The 27,350-nt window shown below is 38.2% G+C and overlaps 1 protein-coding gene across 2 annotated transcripts; it reads left to right on the top strand.

The window, feature by feature from the left end:
* Positions 1-26,948, top strand: LOC121314233 (cyclin-dependent kinase 13-like). Of its 2 annotated transcripts, none has more exons than XM_041247267.1 (14): positions 1-2,078; positions 6,682-7,272; positions 12,220-12,369; positions 13,166-13,305; positions 13,839-14,009; positions 14,497-14,686; positions 18,459-18,515; positions 20,033-20,134; positions 20,253-20,330; positions 20,786-20,902; positions 21,076-21,207; positions 21,772-21,968; positions 24,312-24,749; positions 25,317-26,948. In XM_041247267.1, exons 1-14 carry the CDS (start codon positions 916-918, stop codon positions 26,174-26,176), a joined length of 4,386 nt encoding a protein of 1,461 aa, XP_041103201.1. In that variant the 5' UTR covers positions 1-915; the 3' UTR covers positions 26,177-26,948. The 2 variants fall into 2 exon arrangements, with proteins under 2 accessions (XP_041103201.1, XP_041103200.1); XM_041247266.1 differs by having other exon boundaries at positions 6,679-7,272; positions 25,317-26,947.
* The last annotated feature ends 402 nt before the right edge of the window (positions 26,949-27,350 follow it).

Raw genomic sequence — 27,350 nt, 5'->3', positions numbered from 1 at the left:
TAGAAAGAAGGTAGCCATGGCGCAGCTCTCAGTCTGTTGTGTCTCCCAAATGTAATCCACCGGCATCGCTGGGGATTTGTAACATATACGACACTTTAAACCATACAAACTAAATAAAAGCGTCTTAGACTGAAACACTGGAAACTGCTTCAAATTTATTTTTGAAAAAAAAAAAGCCGTTTTGTTTTTTCTTCCAGTCTTGTGGGAGGTAACTCGTTATCCGGTGTTTCTTTTATTCAAGTGACGTAACAGAGCGACAGGAGGTAGTTGTAACCACTAAACTTCCCAGCAACTCTTAAAAATATTTTCTAATTCGGTTTCGGTGAAGAAAAAAAAAAGAAAACAAAGGATTTTATAACAATCTGGGACCTTCTGCTTTTCAAACTTAGTTTAGGCTTGGTTTATGAAACAAGAGTGAAACGGTCCTTTAGAAATGACTTTCCGTGGTATTGAATCTGCCGAGGTGGAGTTGAAACTAAGTGAACTCTGTGCCTGACCGAAGAGAGACACTTCCGCGCTGCGGCAGTAGCTGCAAGAAGTTCATGAACTAAGAAACCGGTCCTTTCCGTTTTGTTACCTCTCAAAAACTTTCACAACCGGGATACTGTTTTGTTCTTCTATAATAATCGAGTACACGGACATCGTATGAAATGCGTTTTTCAAACCTGTGATTTCAAATCTTTCAAACTGCCCGCTTCCACGGATTAGAATTGACTGCTTTTTATTTTCTTTCATCTGTTTATTTTTGTTTGGGCACGCTGTGGATGTACAAGAGAGCGAGGATTTATCTGCTTGGCTCTTCGGCTGGAATACTGGTTGTGTCTACTAATTACATATCATTCTTCATTTGAATTATAAGTATAACCAGATAAATACGGTCAATACAAATACCCAGTTGAGCGGGCTGAATATTAAATGCCGAGCTCGGAGGTGGTGCAAGAGGGTCGGGGACGGAGCCCCTCTGAGCACAAACAGCCCCGACCGGAGAAGAGAGTTAAATCGCCAAGCTCCAGTGGAGGAATAGAGCCATTCTCTCAGGATCAGAAACGCCGGGAGAAGAGGCGATCTTCCTCCTCCCGAAACAAGAAGCGCGAATACGGCAGGGGACGAGTGCAGCAGTTGCTGAATGAGCCAGGCAGCGAGCGGAGGAGCGTGTTTGAGAGAGACGGGGAGCTCAGGACCCTGGTGGAGTATGACGATGTCAGCTCCCAGTCGGAGCGTTTCTCGGGGAGCCCCTCTCCCAAGCCTGAGCCCCATAACCAGCGGCTTCTGTTGCAGAGTCTGAATGAGAACGAGCCCGGCGGCGGCAGGGGGGACGAGCAAGGGAGGAGATCAAGAAAAGACCACAGTAACACAGGTAAGGAGCCCCGCCAACACAGTAGCCGATCCACAGAGAGGAACAAGTTGGAAAAACAGCACAAGAAGAAGGACAACCATCAGAGGGAGGGGGGCCCTTCTAAACCCTGGGCCAGCAGCGGTAGTAACAAACAAGCCAGAGATGGCACCCGTAACATTGACAGCAACGGGAAGAAAAAGCACAACCTACCCTTCTCCATGGACAAAAAGGAGAGGGAGGCCAAACCCCACAAAAGTAATAAATCAAAAGCGGAGAAGGAGGCCCCGTCTGCCTATAGGGACACCCCAAAAGCTTACAGGGACGACAGGGAAGAACCCAGGGCCTACAGAAAGAGACAGTCGGTAAGCCCAGGGCACAAGCAGGACAGTCCTTATGCGACTTACGGCCAGGGCTATGGGAACCAGTCCCCAGTTATTGGTGGATGTTACAACCAGTTTAATGCTAGAAAGAGCCCTAGTTACAGGAAGAGACGATCCCCCAGCCCACATTATGCTGGTCGAGACTCTGAGATGTATGGTGCGTACAACAACATTACGAAGTCGCCTAGCTCATATTCCAACAGAAGACATCGGTCTCCCAGCCCTTACAGCAGACGCAGATCCCCCAGTTATAACCGGCACAGCCCGTATGAACAAGGGGAAATAACTTCGAGTCCGTACAATAGTAGGCGACGATCAAGAAGTCCCTACAGAAAATCCTACAGCCCGAGCCCCGATCTCCGGTAAGTCAAACATGCACACGGTCCACCCTGCACCTGTGTCTTCTCTTCGAAGTAAACACAACTACGTTCAAAGTAGCACATTTAAGTTAAACAAACATTTCCACTAAATCCCATTTTCACGTTACAATTGTATTAGATCGTTACATTTTAAAGTTACAAGATTAACGCCGCGTTTCATGAAACAAGGCCTGAAATGGGAACTGGGCCTGGTAATTATTTGTGAAAGACAGTGTTTCCATAATGTGTTCACGACTTGGTTACAAAAAAGCAGTGCGTGTAATATATAACATATGTAACTTATTTTAGTTTTTTTTTTTTGTAATACTAAGTGTTAAACAAGTTTAAAACTACACGGTTGGAGTTATAAGACCCCTGGACCTTAAACCAAAGATGTCAGATAGAGGGGTTACAGTTTTGTTAAATGGCTTTCAGCACCCCCACTATAGAAATTGATCCAGCACCTCTGGATCACGGTTTCATCTTTCTTGATTCAAAGAGGTGAACTTGATGTTACTGAGATAATACAGAATAGTTTATTGCATAGCGCCCAAACTAGTGTTTAGTGTTGTACCAATGTGGGGTTAAGTAAGTTTCCTAGCAATTTTTCGCATCAGTAACAACTCCTCCCACAGCAGACCTGGCTCAATTAGAATTGTAATTACAATGTCATTGTAGCTGAACCTTGGCACACCTGCTTGATTGTAATTCTAATTGGAATTGCCGTATAACTGATACATTGCAGTACAGTTACAAACCTTTCCAAGCGTAAGCAGTCACAGTTCCATGTTGTGTTTTACATAGAGTGAACATTCTTCTGGTATTTTCAGCCACTTGTTTTTTAGTGACCCATTTGTTTGAAAAAGCAAACAAAAAAAAAAAAGTTATAATGTATGTTTCTATATTTGTACCTGTGATTTCTGCTTGGTAGAATAAACAGAGTAAACGTTAATGTGTCGTAGCTATTTGTTACTTTTTTTTAGTGGGATTGTAATTTATAATTGCAATTTCAGTAAGAAATTCGGCTGTTATTATAATTGTAATTGACCCCAGGCATACAGCTTGTTGTCTTTGATAGGTGAACTGTACTTTACAACCTGAACTTGATGAAGTCAATATAGGTTTCAGTTTTTTTACAGATACATGGAGGAAAATTTTATATTTGTTTCCATGTTTGCTTGACTGGTATTGATATCGAACAAGCAGATACAGAGAAATTATTATTATTATTATTATTATTATTATTATTATTAATAATAATAATAATAATAATAATAATAATAATAATAATAATATTTTATTTAATTGATTTGAAAAGTTTTGGCTGCAGGTCTAGATAGATACATTATTTAAAATAGAATTTGGCTCTTAAATTTACAAATTTTGAACCCCTGCACCTGTGCATATATTTGTGTTGTGGATTGGTAACTGCCATCTGATTTTGTAGTGTTTTAATGCAGGGGTAAAAATAAGACTCCCATTGCATAGCAGTTTGATCCATTCTTGGTTTGAATATGCATTTAAGACAAACCTGTGCTTGTTACACTGTGGCTAAGCAAGCTCTTGGAAGTGGAATAGATGAAACAGCTGTGCAATACTATTATTTCTAATAGTAATTTCAATAGTGTTATTTCTATCCCTGTATTGTCAAAAATGGAAGATGGATTAAAATAACGTAATGGCAGTTGCTGACCAAATTAAACAACATGCAAATACTTGATTTGTGCATCTCGTTTGAAATTACATGTGTAGCAATTGAAAGTAACTTTCTGCTTCAGCTTTGTGTGCTTTTCAGTTACAGTAACCATCACTGTACGTAAATGGTTTCCGTTGAGGAAGAAAAAATCTGTTGCACAACAAGAATCATTTGATAGTTGTTACACACTGTCAATGAGAAATATCCTCTTCCTGCTATTGGTGCATGTTTGCCTTTACCTAATATACAGGTATAATGTCATAGTAATTTACATACTGTGGAAATCCGCTTGTTATTAAAACTTGATTAGGATTTTCTTGAGCAAATCTGAGGTCCTTGCCTATTTGTCTGTCTTATGCGAACCTGCATGCCACATTTTACATTTATCCTGTAATGCTGAATTCAGTTGTGATAAGAGAAAAACTAGATAACAATTAAGATTATTGAGCCATCTGTCTGTCTGCCGTATGTCAAACTATCTATCTATATCTATCTATCTATCTTACTATATCTTAGTGCTAAACAAGGATTAGTTAATTTGTGCTTGTTTTAATCAGTTACATTGCACCACCAAAATGTAAACCGGGATTAATAACTCTTGGATTAAGCAGGTAATCCTAGATTTGTGATTATCAATCAGTCATTATTTGTATACATCATATTCAAAAAAGATAAAAGCATAAGAAAACATTAATTCCTATTGCTTTTACTCATCCTATACTATGATACATTTATATAGTCATTATCAAAAAGCAACAACATAGGCCCCACATGCAGCCTGTGCTACAATACCCCACAACCCTTAACTGGTCTCTAGTGATGCCGACTGGGTTGTCCTGAATTCACTCTGAAGATCGATTGAAAGAAATGAAGTAAATGAATAGCTTTGTTTTACTTTGCATACATTGTGTGAAAGTATTTATCCTAAAGTGGGAGATTATAATCTATTTATTTTATTGTTCTTGATTCCTGTGTTTCAAGCAAAACAGCTACAAAGATATGGAAAGTGTTCATTTTTTGAAGACAATACATTTGGAATGAGCATTCATTTAAGGACAATTTGTTCTTTAATTATCGACACTCGTACATATGTATACTTTTTACCATGCTGTATACTCATTTTTATTGCCTTTTAAAAATGTTGAATTGTACAACACATGATATAAACACAATACATGACTATAACATTATTATTATTATTATTATATATTGTTATTATTATTATTTATTTAAACATGCTTATAGCTTATTTGTGACTACTGGGTTTTACTAACTATTCATTGGGTAAGATTTGCCCTGACTAGCATTTCATGTTCTCCAATTTGAGACCGGTTGTGCCGTTGTTTTACAAAAAAGGTACTTGTTTGTTTATTTTTTTTTAAAGAGATCCATCTACCACTGTAACAAGGTTGTGAGAACTGAAGCAGTCTTTCTGTTTTGGTGTTTGTTTACTCCCTTCATGGGTAAAACTTGTGCAATTCATCCTAGTGAAAAAGCTCATCCCAAGGAAAACCTTTACTTCTAGGATATTATCAGCGTGTCTGCCAGGTAAACAAGCATGGGTCTGCTGCCATTATGTGCAACTTGAAACCACCTCCAAGGAAGCTTAAATTGAATTCACCTTTCACATTAAAATTACTGGTGAAATGTAATTTTATATTTTAATCTTGGATTAAGAAATGTGACCTTTTGGATTAATTTTAAACCAGGATTAAATAAAAAACCTGCTTTAGTTTTGTGCAACACGATTAAAATATAAACCTTGATTTAATCTGGGTTAGTGGTTAATCCATGTTGGTGCAATTGGTTCTTAATGATTTAAGTGACTAAATCTGATCACACCTGCTTTCCCCAGATGTTTAATTTAGTATACATGTACAATAGGTGTAATCAATCTTGGCCAACAATTCTGTTAGTGCAGCTACTGTACAGGTACTGCAGTGGTAGGTCATAGCACAAGGTACTACGCTGATACTGTCTCGTTTAAATCAACATTTTGGCCCAGCTCTTAATGTAGTATATCTCCATTCAGTGCACTGATATCGAACCTGCTAATGAAAGATGCTATATACACCCCCACCCTACAAACTTACACTTTGACCTCTCGTGGGCTTTCTGTAGTGGTGTTCTTTCAAAGCTCATTCATTATAAAAAGGTATTCTTTGGTTTGTTTGAAGTGGTGTTGGCTAGTCTACCACGTTAACGTCTGATATTGCTTACCGCTTTGACTAAAGTTGAGGTGTTACAAAGACAGAACTAAGTGAGCTTTTGTTTTAGAAATGATAAAGACCTAACGCTTTGGTGATCCTTTCATCTTAAGACCATTTGAGGTACAGTGGTGACTTCATATTTTCATAAGCATGTGTGCTAATTGTGTTGGTGACCTTGACATCAACCCTTGGCATAACATGGCTGCCACAGTAAGGTCAAGTTTCTTGGATATAGAAAGACCACTTTGAGTTACTGTATATATTCTCTTGTTTATTTGGAGGAAATACCCCTTGTCTGCATTCAGTCATGTTGAAGCACAACACTCGTTTCTCATGACTTGTGGAAATATAAAAGTGACCATGATACAATTATCAAGAATACAGTATTGTAACTGAGATATCACACTCCCTAGAAATTACAGAAGCAGTGTTAGATGGTTAACACTTGTCATAAATAAGACATTGTATAAAGCCAATGCAAAAAATACAAAACCTTCTAGATGTCGTTACACAAATTGTAAACAAACCCATCAAAGTCCTATCTTTAGAAACGAATGCAATGGTAATCTACTGGGAAGACAATTTGTTTACAGGAGTACTATTAAACTGTTTTATGAGAATCCAACTTTTAATTCAGTTTGTCTCCCACACCTTTATATTAGCTTAAAATATCTTCTTGTCACTTGTTTTTTTCCAGAAGAGGAGGGAAGTCGCGGAGCCGCAGTCCCTACTCTACCCGTCACTCCCGGTCCCGCAGCAGACACCGGCATTCACGCTCACGCAGCCGCCAATCTAGCATCTCCCCCAGCACCCTCACCTTCAAGAGCAGCCTGGCAGCCGAACTCAGCAAACAGAAGGCGGCCAAGGCAGCTGAAGCAGCCCGCACTGGGGCCAAGAACTCCGCCTCCACGCCTACTAAAGGGCCTGCTGTAGCCGCCACCCCGGCTGCTGTATCCCATCCCTCTCTGACAAACCATGTGAAGGAGCCCAAGAAACTCTGGCTGGACAGGCCTCCCTCTCCACCTCCAGAGAAGCCTGCTAAGGCCAAGGGGCCTTCAACAGAGGGCCAGGTCGAGACTCGGTCCCCTGCCGATTGGACTAGCAAACGAGCAGCCCCCAGAGAGAACAAAGGGAAGGAAGAGTCTTCCCAGCTGCCCAAGGAAAAGAGGAAACCCCCTGTGCCTGGCAGCCTGGGAGGCAAGGAGAAAGAGAGACAGGCAGTGTTGCCCACCTCGACCCTGCCCCCTCTACCCCTGCCCCCTGTGCTGCCCGAGGACCTGGATGCTGAAAGGTTAGTGCATTTGTACGACTGCAAATATAGAGTAAATTGTCTGGGATTAAATTTTGCTCTCTTAATTCAGAGGCAGGCAGGCTCGGCAGCCTAGCAGAACTAGCAGAAAAGATGACAGGAGAGGTAGGCAGTAAAATATATACAGCACTATGCATTCATTCTTATAAGTGCAGTTATCATGTTCACCATGTACAGTGTAACAAATAGTTAAATATATCATTTATTTTATAAATACTTAATTCATACTAGATACTGTACTTTATAAAGCATTGATTCTATCCATGTAACAATTTACTGTAAACGTAGATGCATTATATTCATAGGTTTGGACAACATGGGAATTTTAATAAAAATGAAGTGGAGTAACAATGGATTTGGCAAAAACGTTGCCTGATAGTCCAAGAAATGTGTTGTTTAAATGTGTATGCACACCAACAGTGTGAAGAACAAATACATAAATAAACATCCACTGCACTTCACAAACATCATTCACAGTGTTGCATACTTCATATGATGGATGATTTGCGATCTAAATACTTAATCAAAAGAGAAGCGCGTACTGTTTACTATCAATTACAGAAACATACTGTAAAAAATACAGGAATTCAATAGAAATAACTTCTGTAAACTATTTTGAACAATCAAGAACACATACAACCACAAATGTGTAAGAATTGCATTAACTTTTTTTTTTTAATGTTTGTTCACATAATTTTAACTCTTAAACAATATAATTAGGCTTGCTACTTTTTGATATTATTCGGTAAAACTCATTAAACGTTGAATTCCCCGAAAATATGAGTTCGACTGAAATAAATTTATGTAGGATAAATGTCGGTAAAACCACTCGCTATTTTTTCTTACCAAAAATAATAATTTCGAAGTCATCTCTAATCTGTGTAGTTTTTATACTTGCTGTCTGTCCCCTCTCTGGTCCTCTCTGAATGGCTAGGAGTTGCTGTCAATTCAGTGGTCCCTTTAATAGGCTAGTGTAGTTTCACTGTCAGTCATTTCATCCTGTTCTGACAGATCTCATTGGCTAAAGCAGTGCTAGAATGCTCTCATTCGTTGAAATGACTGTCAGCAATCAAGACCGAATGTGCACTTTCATTTGCCAGCTACAGCGCCTGTCATTCAAAGCGCCTACTTTGAAATTAGCGGGTTAAGGTATAGGTAAGCTTTTGCTGTTATAGGTGTATACAGTGACAGTTACAAGTTTACTTTGAAAATGAGGCACAAGAAGAAAACACAAGTATTGTGCACAATACCCTGATCGACGACAGAAGTCTCGATGGCAGGATGAAGCGGGCCCGTCTTGCTTCCAGTGACTGTGCATGCTGAAGCAGGAGAGGGGCAGAGCTCAGAATAAGTGCAAGTTTGTTCTTTTCAACTGTTTTGTTTTTATCTATCTATCTAATGTTTTGTTCTGTGCATATTGTTTTTTCTTGTAAATGTATGCTATAAAAGTCTGTGCAGGTAATACATTTTATATGCTGTGTTTTCTACGGTTTATTTGAGACAATTTTTTTATTTTGTGTAGGAACTTGACTTTACAAGGTATAGCTTTGCTGTGACCAAATGCTATTACAATTAGAATGTTGGAAACCATGGTTTTGTTGCGTTTGAATATGATGATAAAGGGGTTTCTCTAAATGAGATGTTTCTCAATGCCATAAAATGTCTGGGTTTTCATTTTAAGCATAAAGGTCGATTTTCAACAATGTGCTGCTTGAATTGAAAAATAAAGATTGAAAAAATGGTAAATTCTTTAAAAAATAAACAGATATTAATTGTTGATTTGGCAAAATAAAAAAATGGAATAGTAGCAAGCCTAAATATAATGCATAATATTTGTTTGCTCATTGAAATGTATGTTATATACAGGTAACTGCATTTTATATTATTATTAAACTATGACTGAGACAATTCACCATAAGCATTGCATAAACCAGGGTACCAGGACAAAATGGAAATTAAACAGTACTTTGGCCTACGAACGCCACACTGGGCTGAAGATGACAACTAGGGGTCTGGATTGAGTACTGTCTTTTTTTAAATTGCGACAGATTAATCTAGCAAAAATAAGTAATCAGTCATCTACCATGGAGTAAATTATGATTTAAAAAATAAATAAATAAAAAATCTAATTATCCATTTAAAATACCAAAGTGAGTGAGTTTCACTTTTACATTAGAAACATTAATAACTTTTTTACTTTAGAAACATAAATAACATTTTTACATTGTTTCAAATACAATCATAAATATTGTTAGGCAATTATTTTTCATTAAGTAATGACACATTTAAATATCCCTGCTGTAAGTTGACTGTATAACTTTCCTGGGTTACTTTTGAATCTGGTGTTAAATAAATTCTAATGCTGCTGATAAATCCAAAGGGAGAATTATAGTAGAAGTGAATTGCCTGATTTCATAAACGCTCTCCCAGATTTCCTGTTCTTGTACAGTACCTTCCATTTTCTTTACTCCTGTCAAGCTGCACGATGGCTCCCATTGTTTATTTTTTTTGTTTAAATCAGGCAGCTTTAGCTTCTTCGCTTGATGATACGCATCAGTTAGAATTGGATCTCCAGCATACACTTAGTATTTCCATGCTGAACAGGAAGTAAATCACTTCACCAATTTGCTTCATGGACTTTGATTAGCAGTAAGAGAACAACACTTCTTTTTGTGTTCTATTTGTAGCCATTATTATTACAGATTACAGTAGGATAAAGAAGGACCTATAGGAATATTGATAATCTCTCTGAGTGGAGCTAATAGATGGATAGCAAGTGACAGCTGCTGTTTGGGTAAAGTACAGTATGCTTAGTAATGTTCCAGGTTTGTCATTCACCCCTAATCTCGGCAAATAGTGTCTCTCAATGCCTCGCCCTATCATACATTTATATTCCTGTTGATCTATTTACTTAGCTGTGTGTTAAGCATTCCTTTTTAAAATGTCTTTGTGAGGTGGGATGAATTAATTGTATTGGGATTGCATAACCCTCACTGGGAGGAGGGTACGTTTGATACATTTATCTTGACCGAAATACATGACACGAAAGTCTTGAGGAGGGGGGATCAATTGTTTTGAAATGGTAGGTTTTCCCACGCACTGAAATATATACAGTGGTTTGCAGAAGTATTCACCCCCTACCGTCACATTTTGTTAAATTACAATTAATGTATGAACTGTTTTTCAAACGTTTTAGTCAAAGCTGTAGTGGTTAAACTGAACACTGTTATGAGGAGGAGGTTAAATGTCAGCAAAACTTACAAAGAAAATGTACAAAATGAAATGTACTGGTTGCGTAAGTATCCAGTCCCTTTAGTCAGTGCTTGGTAGAAGTACCTTTTGCAGCAATTACTGCTATGAGTCTTTTTGGATAGGTCTCTACTAGCTTTGCACATTAGGATGGTGAAATTTTTGCCCATTCACAGGAAAATTGCTCCAGTTCTGATAAGTTTGTTGGGGAATGTCGATGGACTGCAATCTTCAAGTCTCGCCATAAAATATTGATTCAAGTCAGGACTTTGACTGGGACACTTAAGAACATTAATACTGTTCTTGTTCAACCACTCCAGTGTGATTTTGGCTTTGTGCTTCGAGTCATTGTCCTGCTGAAATGTGAATTTCCTCCCCAGTTTCAGACTGAATCAAACAGGTTTTGCAAGGATTTGTCTGTACTTTGCACCATTCATTCTCCCCTCTATCCTGACAAGCTTCCCAGTCCCTGCTGAAGAGAAGCACCCCCGTAACATGATGCTGCCACCACCATGCTTTGCAGTTGGGATGGTGTTGCAGTGTTGGACTTGCGCCAGGTGTAATGCTTGGAATTTAGACCGAAAAGTTTAAATTTTGTCTCGTCTGACCACAAAATCTTTTTCCACATGTCTGCAGTATCATCTACATGCTTTTTCGCAAACTCCATATGTGCTTTAAGATGAGGCTTTTTGAGTAATGGCTTATTTCTTGCCACCCGTCCATACAGACCAGCTTTGTTTAGTGACCGGCTTATTGTTGATGTGTGAACACTGACTCCCAACTCAGACACACAATTTTGCAGATCTCTGCAGGTCATTGTTGGCTTCAGACTGACATCCCGAACCAGTTTCCTGCTTGCCCAGCCGCTCAGTTTGGGAGGGTGATCTGATCTGGGTGGTATGATCATCTTCCACTTCCAAGTGATGGACTTCACTGTGCTGAGAGGGATAATCTGCGCCTTTTAAATTTACTTGTACCTTGGTCTTCATGGTTGCTTTGTTGGGTCACTGTGTGAGTTGCAGCTTGAAAGTCTATATACCTGAGGGAAATTATCAACAAGTTAAACCACTTTGAGTACACACAGGCTGTGAAACCATTTTACTTTCAAACAAATCATTTTCATCTGAGCTGATTAAGGGCTGCAGTAGGGGTTTGAATATTTATGGAACTGAGATTAATCTGTTTTTCTCTGTAAATCTTACTTATTTATATTCTATATGCATTTTTTAACTTTATCAATGTGGAGTAGTTTGTGTAGATTCTACATGTAAAGTCTAATTTGAAAGCGTCATGGAGTACGCTCAGGTGCCAACAAAATGTGAAAACTTTGCAGGGGAGTAAATACTTCTGCAAACCACTGTATGTCAAGGTTTTCTTTAAAACTACTGTAAATCTTATGATTGGGGTGAGAAAGATTGAGCAGTGACATTTTATAAAGTACTGCATCTCTGAAACCTTCTGGAAAAACCACAGCTTCCTATTATCTGTAGGTTTTCTTTTCTCAAGATTTCTTCCACATTCCAGGGAGAGAATTTAGTTTTTTAATTGGCTGGCAAATTTTATGGAAGCAATTTGGAGAAAGTGCTTATACAAAGTACTTGCAAGTCCAGTTGCAAAAAAAAATTTTGTTTTTCTGAAAAATGTGTCATAAACTGCATGGTTGTGTTTTTTTAATTAAAGGTCAGCCAAGAAGAAGCCGGAGAAAAAAGCTCGCCCTTTACTGAGTGACCTCCCTCTACCACCCGAACTGACAGGAGGAGCCCCTGCTTCCCCAAACAGTCCAGAGGATAAGAAGCCAGCAGCTCAGCCAGTCATTAAACGGAGACCAAAGTAAGTCTGGTAGATTGCATAGGAAGCAGGCAAGGATTAAAATGACTACTGACTGCACTGCCATGCAGTGTCTAGAGTTTTATATTCTCCTCTAGTTGTTTAGTAGCTTATAAACCAGTGATTTACAGGGAGCACTGATTTATCTTTCTCTACTGAGAAAATTACTTCAGGCTGCGGCGATTCTTTGCCAGTTTGGTGGCAGCATTGTATTTTAACAGTTGGATGTTTTACAGAAGCACAAATATTGCTTTGTCCTTAAAGCATTAAGTTTCCCAGGGCAGGGGTCATTTCACATTTGATGGTTTTATTTCCTGAATTGGTGACGTATACATTTTACCGCCAACACTTTAAAATCCTGTTTGCTAGCTGCTTTTTTACATACAGCTAGAGAATGGCTTATCCAGCTGATAAATGAGACTAAATAAAGACATTCTTCAGAATCTGAGGCTGAGTGCCTGCTTGCCCATACATACTTTACATCTGTCAGTGACATTTCTAAATGTATCTCATAAAGAAAATGCAAACAAAACTTGGTATGGGCATCAGATGTATGAAGGTACATGAAGAATGTCTGTCTGTCACTTACATTTTTTCATGTGGATATAGGTAATCCTGAGTTTTCATGTTACTGAGGGCTCTAGATTAATTTAGAGCCTTGGTGGGGGACATGCCTGCTTTTTAATCATGGCATGTTACTGGACATGTGCTCTTTTTTGCTGCCTAAGATCAATAAAAATATACACGACCTGAGATTGTCAGAGTTGTGTTAATATCGTGTATTGTTTTTCATTTGAAGAATTTGTGGTCCTCGGTTTGGTGAAATAAAGGAGACGGAGATCGACTGGGGAAAACGTTGTGTGGACAAGTTTGAAATCCTTGGAATAACAGGAGAGGGCACTTACGGACAAGTCTACAAAGCAAAAGACAAGGATACAGGTAAAAACTCACTTGGATATCAGATTGGTATCCTGCTTAAGTTGGTATTTTGTATTTTGTATTGTTTAAAAAAAAAAAATTAAAAAATCCTATTCCTATCTGGAATACTTGTTGATGGGCAGTTTTATATTTTCAAGCATAGAAGAAAAAGATGTGTTCATTGTATAGAACAAGAACCAAATAACTAAGTAATACAGTACAACTCTGTCTTAAACTCTCAAGGTTTCTCATTTTGGATCATGAACATTGAAATTATGTTAAATAAGACTGGAGTAAGTGGACTTGAACTTAACTCCTCAGACCTCAATGCTGCCAAACAACAGGCAATGCAGTCTGGGCCTTGAACAACTCATTTAATGTTCACTCGAGTGAACTCCTGCACCAAGGAAAATAAATATAAATAGCTTGAATAAGTAGAAAGAAATTGTGAAACTTAAAACTATATATATATATATATATATATATATATATATATATATATATATATATATATATATATATATATATATATTTATTTTTTTTTTCCCCCCAAGCTGAAATGGTGGCGCTGAAGAAAGTGCGATTAGATAATGAAAAGGAAGGCTTTCCTATCACTGCTATTCGTGAGATCAAAATCCTCCGGCAGCTGAACCACAAGAGCATCATCAATATGAAGGAGATCGTAACCGACAAGGAGGATGCACTGGACTTCAAGAAGGACAAAGGTATAACAAGACATCGGTTTCTGTTTTAACTGACAAACTGAATAATGAGAATCAATATGTATGTATTATGCAAAAAAGGGAACTGTATGATTATAACTATTTTTAATGGCATAAATCATTTAAAAAAAACACAGTAGGTCAGCAATCTGTTTTGGCTGTGTAGAGAAGACGTTGCCTTAGTGTGTGTATAGCAGAGAATAGGTGGAAGATTGGTATGCATTACAGAAAGATTTATACATTGAAGAAATAAAGACGCAAGGTATATGTGTGTATTTTCCTGCTTAGACATGGGGTTGTTCACGCGGCACATTTATTTAATGTCAAAACCTACTTTTGGTCGTAACATCGCCACGTTTCTCACATTAGTAATTCTTACCACGTCCCCAGTTCAACCCAGTCTGAATCAGTTTGGCTTCAAGGGCTTTTCCTGGAGTAGATCTGGTATGCCCTGGTTGAATTTCTAACCATGTTAACTGTTTCCTTTTAGGTGCTTTTTACCTCGTGTTTGAATACATGGACCATGACCTAATGGGCCTGCTGGAATCAGGATTAGTTCACTTTAATGAAAGCCACATAAAATCATTCATGAGACAACTAATGGAAGGACTTGACTACTGCCACAAGAAAAACTTTTTACACAGAGATATCAAGTGTTCAAACATTTTGCTTAATAACAGGTAAGGTAATGTTTGAATTGCTAGTGGTGTCTGTGTACTTGTAAACCACCACCCCCCTTCTAAAAAAAAAAAAACAAAAAAAAAACATGATAGTTGCCCAAAAATGTAAGATAATAATCAGTAAGCTAACTAGTAATATCATATTTATGTATTTGTTGTATTTACCAGCAGTAATAAAACTAGCCACTGGGTGATGCTGTTGTACAGACAAAGAAGTACTCTGCAAATTAATAACACCGTATAACAATTTTTTTTTTTGTGGTTCCTGGGTAGTAAGTGTTATTTCCTAATTGCTTATGCCTCAGAAGTATAGAAAATGGCTATTATTCCCCACAAACTTTGCTTTTGTGACCAGGACAGTGATATTTTGAAATTTACCTATTTTCCAGAACATTCCAGATAGATTCAGTACTGAGTAAGCTTGGAGTAACTTCTAGAACTTTCCAGTAATATAAATACTAGTATAAATATAGGGGCCTTAAGCCCACCAGTTCAGTTTAGTTCCAGCTGCCTAAGGATACATATCTGCATTTTTCTGAGATGGCATCAAGAGGCTGCAAGCATCCGGCAGACGCATTTTGCTATGTCTGCGGCCAATTTATCAAGACGAGTGAAAAAGTACTCCGTGGAAGCATCTGCTAAGATGTGTGAGGCCTACAAGGCATATTTCGGCATGCCTGTCGGGGATCAAGACAAACCCTGGGCACCTCATTTCACCTGCGAACACTGCAAAAAAACTCTGGAAGGTAAGATGGACAATTGTTGCTCGGAATTTTATGTTATAAAATTTGTTAATTTTTAAAATTGTAAAAGTTTTTAATTTTAAAATGTTTTACAATTTTCAATGTTATTGAAAAAATATATCATATGAAAAATGTTGCGAGAATCTCTTACACATTAGTCATGGGTGAAATAAATGTATTTTTGTAGGATGGTACAGAGGGGAAAAGAGAGCCATGAAGTTCGCTATCCCAAGAATTTGGCGGGAACCCACTGACCACTCAAGCAACTGCTACTTCTGCATGGTGGACCCTTCCAAACGTCGGACTGGCAAGAATGCACCTGCTATCACGTATCCGGACCTTCCTTCATCCATCGCCCCGGTGCCACAATGCCATGAGCTCCCCGTACCCACTCCTCCGGAGAGAGAGCAGACGTCTTTAGAAGAGAGCAGCAAGTCAGAGAGCGAGGAAGACATTGTAGATCCAGATGACAATTTCAGAGGTGGAGCTGAGGAGAGAAACCCATACTACCCCAACCAAAAAGACCTCAACGACTTGATTAGAGATCTTGGTCTCACCAAGTCCAATGCCGAGCTTTTGACGTCTAGGCTCAAGCAGTGGAACTTGTTGGATGAAAGTGTGCAAGTCGCAGATCAAGCAGAGGAAGCGTCACCAACCTTTTTCCAGCTTCTTCACCCGTCAAGATGGGCTCTGCTTCTGCCACAATGTGACCAGTCTGTTCGAGGCAATCGGAATCGCCTGTAACCAGAATGAGTGGCGCCTCTTCATTGACAGCTCATCCAGGAGCCTCAAAGCCGTGCTGCTCCATAATGGTAACAAGTACCCGTCTCTTCCCCTGGCTCACTCGGTGCACCTCAAAGAGGATTACAACAGCATCAAGACCTTGCTGGATGCCTTGAAGTATGATGAGTACGGCTGGGAGGTCATAGGAGACTTCAAAATGGTGGCATTCCTGATGGGTCTCCAAGGTGGTTTTACCAAGTTTCCCTGCTATCTTTGCCTTTGGGACAGCAGGGACACCAAGGCGCACTACCACAGGCGGGACTGGCCACAGCGGACCGAGTTCTCTGTGGGGAGGAACAACGTCAAGTGGGAGCCACTGGTGGACCCCCGGAAGGTGTTGATGCCACCACTGCACATCAAATTGGGCCTTATGAAACAATTTGTCAGAGCTCTAGATAAGGAGTCGGCAGCCTTCAAGTACCTTCAAGACTTCTTTCCTAAGCTGTCTGAGGCAAAGGTCAAAGCCGGTGTCTTGGTCGGACCACAGATAAAGAAGATCCTGGAGTGCAATGAATTCCCCAAGAAGCTCACTAGTAAGGAGAAAGCGGCTTGGAACAGCTTTGTCGCAGTGGTTCGGGGCTTCATGGGCAATCACAAGGCCGAAAACTATGTGGAGCTGGTTGAGACTCTGGTGAAGAACTACGGCACAATGGGCTGTAGGATGTCCCTCAAAGTCCATATCCTTGATGCTCATCTTGATAAATTCAAGGAGAACATGGGAGCATACTCGGAGGAGCAAGGCGAGCGCTTCCACCAGGATATACTGGACTTTGAACGCCGCTACCAAGGACAGTATAACGAGAACATGATGGGAGACTACATTTGGGGGCTGATTCGTGAAAGTGATTTACAGTATAATCATAAATCTCGAAAAACTACTCTTCTAAATCTTTTGTACTCATTTTTGTATTACTTTAATATAAATACATGTTAGTTTGGATTCATATGTTGTTTTTTTCTGACTTTATGTGAACGAAAAGACACACATTCGCCCGTTTTCTCATTGGAAATAGGTAAATTTCAAAATATCACTGTCCTGGTCACAAAAGCAAAGTTTGTGGGGAATAATAGCCATTTTCTATACTTTTGAGGCATAAGCAATTAGGAAATAACACTTACTACCCAGCAAAAAAAATTGTGTTACATAGTGTAATCTATTTTTAAGGATGGATGTCGGGGGCATGACAACTGTCTGGAGATTTAGCAATTGTTATTCATAGTCCATGTGCTATTAAAGTGTTTTATTTTTCTATTGAAGATTAAGGCAACCTTTTTTCTTTATTTACTACTTCTTGGTTAACATTTTATGAATTATATCTTATTATATATATATATATATATATATATATATATATATATATATATATATATATATATATATATATATAGCTTTTTTTTTAGTCAAAACCAGTTTTTATTTTATTTGAAACCTGTGCAGTGCAGCCAATATAGTAGCCCTGGATTCACTGTTTTAAGTGATTGCTGGCAGTTGGTTGTTAGTTGTGCGGGAATGCCTGCCATTAGGGATCAGTCTCAGAGTTCAGTTTAGGGTCCCTGTTCAAAATTGGTACTAGTTGAAAAAACTCCAGACACAAATTTCAGGGCCTGAACTAGATAACCAAAGACCAGCACTTCAGCACACATTTCTGTTGTGTGTGTGGTTTTTATTTTTAATGAAATCTATAAAGTTTTTGTTATTTTGTAACCTTTTTTATATAAAGTATGCAAAAATGTTAAGCAGCTTGGAAATTGTGGGTCTCCATTTTAAATTACACAGACCCCAGTGTTTGCCTTAAAAGTCATACACACATATCTATTGTGTGTGTTAAAGGTTTCTTTTAGCTGAGATGTGCCTTTTGAACTTTTATTCTAATAGGATTATGGCAAGGTTTAATACTATGTTCAGAATTGGAAACCGCATTTAATATGTCATGCAGGCAATAAAAGACTTCTTTCCAAGCGTTGCATAGGTTCACATTAAAGTAAGGATTATCATCAGAAAATGCACCGTGCTTTAACTTTATACAATATTAAAAAAAAAAGCTTCTATTTCTTTGATTGGTTTCTCTACATAATAAGCAAAGAGGAAAGCTGCATATAAATTAATTCTAGGGAAAACCTGAAAGTATTTTAGACAAATATCCATTATGTGACTAATTTATAATGATACCATAAACTTTTCATATAGAAGATTGAAATTCACGATCTTGCATACTATAATGTCACTTTTTTTTTTATTCCACTAGGGGGCAGATTAAGCTTGCAGATTTTGGTCTTGCACGACTCTACAATTCAGAGGAAAGGTAAAGGCTGTCTCTGTTTAAGGAAATTGGTGTTCTGGTAAAGATTATCATTTTGTACAGTACCATTACTGTGCAATCTCTTATAGCAGATATGGTTTTACTACTTTATGGCTAGCATGACTCCCATTTTACCCATAATGACTTTTCACGTGTTGTTATGCAGTGAAGCACATACTGTACGTTGCAGTCCCCAAAACAATTGCTCTGAGTACAGAGTTATTGCGACTGTGCTTGTGTATTTCAGCATACACTGTAACCATAAATATGACATCTTGGTAATGATTCAGCATGTTTGAATTGACCTTTTAATTGAAACTGTAAAGTTTTTGTCCTATGTTTTAGATTCTTTTTCTTGTAAATAATTCCAGTCTTGTTACATAAGCTCGTATAATAGTTGCTTGAGTGTTAAATGGTACGGTACATACATAATTAGTTCTTTACTGGGCAGTCTATTTTACCAGCTCCTTGGATGCCGGTCTTGCTGCCTTTAGGTAAATCTGTTTAAATGTTCAGGACTCTATGAAAAAGACCTAGGAGTTTTTGTTGACTCAGAAATGTCTTCATCTAGACAATGTGGGGAAGCTATAAAAAAGGCCAACAAGATGCTTGGATACATTATGAAAAGTGTTGAATTTAAATCAAGGGAAGTAATGTTAAAACTGTACAATGCATTAGTGAGACCTCATCTTGAATATTGTGTTCAGTTCTGGTCACCTCGCTACTAAAAGGATACTGCTGCTCTAGAAAGAGTGCGAAGAAGAGAAACCATAATTATTCCAGGTTTAAAAGGCATGTCATATGCAGACAAGCTGAAGCTGACACCCTGGGATCCTTCAAGAAGCTGCTTGATGAGATTCTGGGATCAATAACCTACTAACAACCAAACGAGCAAGATGGGCCCAATGGCCTCCTCTCGTTTGTAAACTTTCTTATGTTCTTAGGAGTTGGTTGCTTTCAAAGAGTATTGCCAGTACCATAGTAATTGTTGTGACTTCAGACGTATTGTTTGACTCTGTAGTTTGTGTTTAAGCAATATTGATTTAAATATCAAGTCATTTGTGATTAGACATAAAGCTTGCAGATAACTGTGCCACTAGAAAAAGGATTACGTTTTTGTTCAGAGCAAAGTCTACATAAAGTGTTATGCAGACTTAAATGTTTGGCACAATTCATTGTTTATAGTTTTAAGCATTAAGCATATAATCTTAAGACAGCTGGGGATGTTTGTTAAACTGCTTGCAATCAACAACCATTTAATTACCAGGACATAACTGACTACAGTCAAGATGTCTGTGCCAAGCTTGCATTTTGATTTAAGGACCTGTCTTTTAAAACTGCTGCTATCAGTTAAAACAGTTAAGCTGCTGCAAAGCTTATAAACAGTGTTTACATGAACACACTTTATTTATTAAAGGTTTTGTTTGGCTTGCACTTTGTCAGATGGCAGTGAACAGCACAAGGTATGTTTACATGAGTAGTGTGTCATTTACAGCAAATTCTCTATTTTTGTATTTCAGCCGTCCATACACCAATAAAGTCATTACGCTGTGGTATAGACCACCTGAACTGCTGCTGGGAGAGGAGAGATACACCCCAGCTATTGATGTCTGGAGCTGCGGGTAAGCTTAGCAATGAGAAAATAAGTGTGGCCCTTCTCTTTCCGATTTGCTGTAATACATCTTTTTAATTTTATTTTTTTTTAAATTGTGAGTAACTCATGTCCCATTTTGTCCACAGGTGTATCCTAGGAGAACTTTTCACAAAGAAGCCCATTTTTCAAGCAAACCAGGAACTTGCTCAGCTAGAGCTTATTAGGCAAGTCATAAAATGTTAAGTCTTAAGAACTGGAAAGTTTTATCTTTATTGTGGGTTAACCTTTTGCTGTCAAATTTCCCATGTGGACATGTTTAAAATATTCTTTGTAAAACTTGATACTGCTCGCTGTGTTTGAATAACACAAGAAATAATTCCCAAATTACTGCATTTGTTGTGCCTAAATGTTGCAATATTACTTTGTAACATTCCTGTATGCCTACTTTCAAATAGTCTTAGAACTGTAGATTTTTTTTCAGTTTAACTTATTTCTTGCACATTAATTTCTGTAAGTTTGAGAGGCAGTGTGTTATCTGGGTGATATTAATATGGTAATGATGTATTACACTGTTTAAGTGAACTTGTGGTTATTACAATGTTAGTCCTACTAAATTCCTGAAATGGTGCAGAAGGATTAAAATATAAATGTGTTTCTGTATAAATTGTTATTCTCTCAGTCGAATCTGTGGCAGCCCATGTCCCGCAGTTTGGCCAGATGTAATAAAGCTCCCTTATTTCAACACCATGAAACCAAAGAAACAGTATCGGAGACGACTAAGGGAAGAATTTGCATTGTAAGTTTTTCTCTTTTTTTTTTCTGCTGATAACCTAAAATCAACTAAAATAACTATTTCACTCAATTTTTAAATTAACTACACCAGCAAGGCATTAATGCAGCACTAAAAATATATATATTTTTTGTGTTTCTTTCTGAAATAAATCCTGGCTTATCCCTTTTTTTCTTTAGCATTCCTTCAACTGCATTAGATCTTTTTGATCATATGCTTGCATTGGATCCCAGCAAACGTTGCACAGCTGAACAGGCTCTTCAGAGCGAGTTCCTGAAGGATGTGGATCCTGTCAAAATGCCGACTCCTGAGTATGAATCTAAACATTTTATCCGTTTTTTTTTTTTTTAAGACGCACAGTGCTTAGATTTGCACTTGTGACTTTGTTGTAAGTTATTGTTTCGGTTGTTGGAGTCCTTGTCTAAAGGCAATCCAAATCAACCTAAGGGTGCTTCATGAGACATTTTTAATCATGCCTATGAGGGGAGCTTACAGTATATGTAATGGTCAATCGGGCTGCACCACAGTGCTATTCCAACTGCTAATATCTCAGAAGGCATTTGCCCTTGACCTCTGACCTAATATGACCAAACATTATTTTCATGAAACAAAATTATTTATCTCTGAAAAGAACTGTGGGAAAACATATTTCTAGTTTACACTGAAAACCTGTGTGACACACACCATGCAGTTTCCAGTGATGCGATTAGTGCATTTATGGTATAACAAGGTACTTCAATGACTTTGAAATATTTGTTTAAAAATCAGATTTTTTTTTTTTTAAGCTGAAAGGTTGAGCTTTGTGACCAGTGGGATTTTTCTTTATTATGAAGATTAGTTTAAGTGTAAATCACTGTAATTATTTTACCCCACAGCCTCCCTCTATGGCAGGATTGCCATGAGCTCTGGAGCAAAAAACGTAGGCGTCAGAAGCAAATGCCTGATGAGATGACAGCCCCCAAAGTCCCCAGAAAGGAGCTGGCTTTGGGAATGGATGACAGCAGGAACGATACCCCTCAAGGCCTTCAACCTACTCATCTGAAATCTCAGGGCAGTTCTAGTGTAGGACTAGGTCAGTAAACGACACTGTATTTCTGATTGTTTATGACGTTAACTACTGATAAATCCACTTACTAATAAACTCTTGCACATGTAACTCTAAATAACCTGCTTACTCTGCCTGTCCGGATAGGATGGGGGTATATTTGTGCATTTAATCAAGCATCATGTATATAATATGAATACTGGTACTTTCTGGGATATGAAGTTTCTATGTTTTTGTATTTTAGTTTTGCACAGTTCTGTATTTATTGCTTAATTATTTTTATTATGGTAGGAGATGGAAATTGCTTTGCCTACTTTATTATATTATGGAGATGCCCATATACCTGTACATCTGCCACAGTAAAAACTGCTTCTCCAATTGTGTATATAAGTCCATTGAAACTGTGCCTGGCCCTTAAGTGTGTTATAAAAATAAAAAAAGTTTTAATACATTGTGTTAAACTATCCACCAGTCTCCACAAAAAGTAGAAACCATCTTCATTAAAGCCTATCTTCATTATTTGCAGATCTGTGTATAATATAGACCAGTGTGTTGATTTAACATGCCAGCCAGTTAAAACTTCCATATATATATATATATATATATATATATATATATATATATATATATATATATATATATTATATTTTTTGTATAAATAAAAAACATTCACATTTGAAAATCTATATTGATCAGGCAATCGGTTATCTCCTGTATTTTATTATTTAATTCTGGAATGCTAAAAGTCATCAGTGTTGCCCTACTGCTTGTCATGAAGCTACCCCAGCATGCCTGCCTGTGCGGCTGCAACTACTGAACAGTGGATGTCAAATTCACAAACACTAATCCCAAAATAAAATACATTTGTTATGTTTAACCAGAAAACTGGGTATAAAATAGCAGTCAGAAAAGTATCAAGTCATAGCAATACTTCAGTGAAAGTGAAAAACATTCAGCAAAGAGGTGTCTGTTCAGAATTACCTGCATACAGTTTAAAGATTAAATGAAAATTATTATCCATTGAACCATTAAAAATATCCTGCATGGAGAAATAAAGTACACAATACATTACTCTCATAATTAAGTTTGATTGCCTTGGCCTTACCTTGTTGATCTTGCTCATTATGATTTAAAGACACAATTTATTTATTTTTCTTTACACAGCTTTAAAAAAAAAATACAATGGGTCATATTAATAAAGTTCCTGCATACTGGCTCTGTTGTAATGCACTTACTGGCATGTCCCAGAGTCGCATTCATCAATTTATAACTTAACATTGGGTGAATGTTTTGGATAATATATGTACTGTAAATGGTTATCTTAAGTTGTGGTATAGCAATGTGATTCTAGGGGTTTAAAATAATCTGCCTGAATTTTTGGCAAGTAAGCAATACACTACAACATCGTGTAAGGGGGTTTAAATACTGTAAATGTTTTCTCAGTGGTTAGAAAGAAGGATAATCAGGTTGGGAGATATAAATAAATAAATAAATAAATAAATATCATATTTGAGTCTCAGTGATTTGATTGGACTCCCTAGCCTCTCCTCATTTCTGCTACTTTGTTGTGCACAGTAGTAGATATAATAATTATGTATGCTCGTAGTAGAAGAATTTCAATATACTGTGGTCTGAGTGGCTCAACAAGTCACGGCTCTTCACTGGGGATTTCGGAGGGAGCGTCGCATTGGCTCTGGCGCTCCATGGGTTAGTGAGGCAAAACCGTCAGGGATTGTTTCTCCTTACCACACTACAGCGGACCCTACCGTTCAGGCGCCTAGTGAGCTCAGGTGAACGCCTACAGGGCTGGTCTTGTCCTCCAGAGACCGGTGGTAAACTAATTGGCCACACTACATTAAAAAATAATAAAAAATAAAACTTTAAAGGTAGTCATTTTATAATTTCAAAATATGAATTATGGAATGTAGAAATGTTTTTGTGTCTTATGTTGCTGTCCTGAGTAAGCACCTTAATTTGAGGTAGTATGATCTTGCATTCCATGCTGTAGCCAATAAGGAACATTCCGTATAATTAATAATATGAAACTAATATTTTAGGACACCACATGTTTAGTCACTTTTCCCCCATATACGCTTTGCTAATGTATGTTTTATTTTAATGTTATCTTCTTAGGATGATAGCACAATGTGGTTAAAGTTTAACTATTTAACAAAAATAAACATTTAAGTATTAGAATTACACCCCTACTAGCCTATGTATTGCATTACTTGTTCTATATCAGGGAACATTTTAATGACAAAACCCAAAAGAGGTTCTGGTGTAGATGTGCTATTATGTTGGTATGCATTGTAAGGACACAATCATATCTACATCATTATGCTTCAACACATTTCTGTTCTGTTTTCTCAGATATTAAAGCCACTGGACCCCAGCTAACCCAGGATCAGCTGGCGATTCTGCTGAACTTGCTTCAGTCCAAGAATACAGTTAGCATGGCTCAATTTGCCCAAGTCATGAACATCAAGGTGAACCCAGAGACTTTGCAGCAACTGAACAGCATGTCCCTCCCTGCTGGGATTCTGGCCTCCACAGAGAAGCCTCAAGAGCCTCAGCCTCAGCCAGTGGTAACCCAGCCTCCTGTCCCCTTGGCACCACGCACGCCTCCACAACAAGCCCTGCCTAAGCTGGAGGGGGACGCAGCTCCCACAGCCATTCAGAGTGCATTCACTGTTCTGCTGGCTCAGCTCCTAAAGGTTCAGCAGATGCAGAAAAAAGACAGTGTTCCAGTAGAAGAGATTAGCAGTGGAAATGATGTGCCTCCGGAGCCCAGCCCCTCTCTTTCACCAGGTAAACACTTCCACACATTTTAGATATGTTTTATAATTCTAATGTATCGAGGAACAGAAACTACAAGGGAAAATCTAACTTTGTTTGCTACCTTTGATTTTGTGATTGATAACATCTTTAGGTTTAAAACTAACTGCTGTTTATGGTTAGTGTCCTCGTACAATCTTTTCTTTTGGAGACGATGCTTTCTTTTTATTTGTCATTCTGCATCATTTATCTATATAATGCTCCTGATATTGCTACAGAATTAAGATTTTGATACAGTATAGTAGTACTCGCGTACAAATTTGGGGTTCCCTACTGTACATGATCTGAAAAGTCTACAATATGATTTTTTCTTAGAATTCTTGCAATAAAATAATCAGTAGATGTCATACATCAAGATAAATAGTGTGAAGTTAATGGTAAGAAACAATGTTGGTGAGAATAGAAATAACATGTCTATCTGTAACACTGTTCCTTTTATGGTAGCGGTCCATGCTGTCGGAAAATGTACCAAAAGAGGTAGTTTACCCACAACATTAAAGCAAGCTTTAACATAGCAATATGTGTGCACTCTTATTTTAGGTTTGGACGATAGTGCTGACCTGCAACATAATGCTACTGCTCCAGAACCTCCGTTGATCCTGCCTCCAGACCAGCGTCCCCCAGAGCCTCCAGAACCACCTCCCACCACAGAGGATCTGGACTACAGAGGAACCATGGGCTCTGCTGATCCCCATTCAGGAGTGAAGGCAGCCCTGATGCAACTGATTGCCCAGCACAGCGTACCAGAGCCAGAGTACCAGCAAGAAAGTTCCTACCAACTGGGCAGTGAGTACAGGGAGAGCTTTGGGAGTTCCTCATTCTCCTCCAGCAGTTATACCAGTGATGACTTCAGGGGCAGCCACTTAGGGGCAGGGGAGAGAGCCAGCTTCCTGGGCGGTGGCTTACCTCCACACTCATTAAGGGAGATGTTTAGTGGTGGAGCTCCAACTCACACTGGTGGTGCCGGCAGGCCACGTACCCCAGGCTACCCAGAGTCCTTTTCGAGCTCAGTGGGCAGCAACTATGGGGATGGCAGCAACTATAGCGACAGCAGCAACTACTCTGGGTGTGCAGCAGGTGGAGGAGGAGGAGGAGGAGGAGGAGGAGGAAGTGGAGGGGCCTTGCTTTTTAGCGGGGATAAGGACCACAGATTTGAGTACAACCACAGCCCTCTGCCAGTGCTAGCAAACAGCAGTAACCTAGAAAGTACTCACGCTGCTAGCATGCCAGGAAACATCTACAGTTATAACCACGGGATGAGCAGGCAAGAAAACATGCTTCCTGGGGGTCCTGCGCATGGGCAGAACTGGGGATCGCCCTCACAAGGTGGTGCCTACTCGCAGGGCTATAGGGCACACATGAACACTTCAACATTAAGAGGAAGGGGGCTACCATACTGATCAATTCTTGAAGACTGGTTTTAAAAGGCTTTGGGCACATTCAAAGCTGGGATTCTTTTTTTTAAAACCGCTTAATTTGAGTTTAAAAATTATTTACCAGATGTGAAAGACAATTGTTTAGTTTTTTTAATGAGGAAGACGGTGATTAAAAAAAGATTTTAAAAAAATAAATAAAAATGCTCTTACCTTTTCATATTGTTTTTAATCAATTATACTGCTGTCCTTTTTAAAATGTTTACTTTTGAGTGTACATTATACTAAACCAGGTTATAAATTATCTTTGGTCTTGGGCAGATTTAGTATTATTTGCTGAATCAGGAACCAAATTTATAAGAGCAAGCTGGATATGAGATTCTATAGATTTGGACCAAGCCTATAAATCATACTGAAGGCACTGGATGTTTTGATTGCTTCACTTTGGGAAAACTACTTTTGTACTGAAAGATTACTGACAGTCTGTGACCCACTGTCAGTGTTCTTGTGGATATTACAATTGAACTGAAAAAGCCAGAAAGCTTTATTTATGTAAACAGATTTCATAAATTCTGTTGTATATGTAACTCCCCCCACCCCTACCCCTTTTCTCTGTCCCTTTTCTTTGTAAAATCAGATGCTCTGGTAAAATGATCCCTGTTAAAAAAACAAATGCTTTTTGTACCAAGACATTTTCTGGCAAATGTTTATTAAAGAAATATCAAATTAAATACATGGTCTTGTTGCTTTTACAATCTTCAGAAACTTTAAGCCTCACATATTGTAATTATTTGGTTAAACATATATATTGAATAAAAAAATAATAACAACAAAACTTCAGTATTACAAATACAATACTGTTGTGTTTTTTTTGGTTTTGTTGTTTAACTTTAAAATACAAGCCACCTTATTAGCACAGTTTCCCAATGAGGTGCTTGATTGAACTTGACTATCTGAATAATTAGAAAGGCACAACTACATTACTACAAGTCTGTTTTCTTATACTGTGATGAAGAGCCCTCTTGTATAGTTTGGTGTGAATTGACTATGGGAGGGAATATGTGAAACAACAAAACTTGATTTGCAACAAACCAATGAAATCAAAATTAGGGAAATTAACTTGAAATGGGCATACTGTACCCTACGTACTACTTATCAATGCGTTAGCCCTCCGTGTGGCCAGTATTTCCTTATTGTAACA

The sequence above is a fragment of the Polyodon spathula genome, chromosome 4, assembly GCF_017654505.1.
Source record: "Polyodon spathula isolate WHYD16114869_AA chromosome 4, ASM1765450v1, whole genome shotgun sequence".
NCBI classification, from domain to species: domain Eukaryota; kingdom Metazoa; phylum Chordata; class Actinopteri; order Acipenseriformes; family Polyodontidae; genus Polyodon; species Polyodon spathula.
Note: the sequence above shows the minus strand (reverse complement) of the source record. Positions and strands in the feature narration are given on the sequence as shown.

Excerpts from the sequence above, each read along its gene's own strand:
- LOC121314233 (XM_041247266.1), top strand. The coding sequence starts at position 916 with ATGCCGAGCTCGGAGGTGGTGCAAGAGGGTCGGGGACGGAGCCCCTCT. Across the intron at positions 14,687-18,458 it reads AACATTTTGCTTAATAACAG|GGGGCAGATTAAGCTTGCAG; the intron begins GTAAGGTAATGT and ends TTATTCCACTAG. Across the intron at positions 18,516-20,032 it reads CTCTACAATTCAGAGGAAAG|CCGTCCATACACCAATAAAG; the intron begins GTAAAGGCTGTC and ends TTTGTATTTCAG.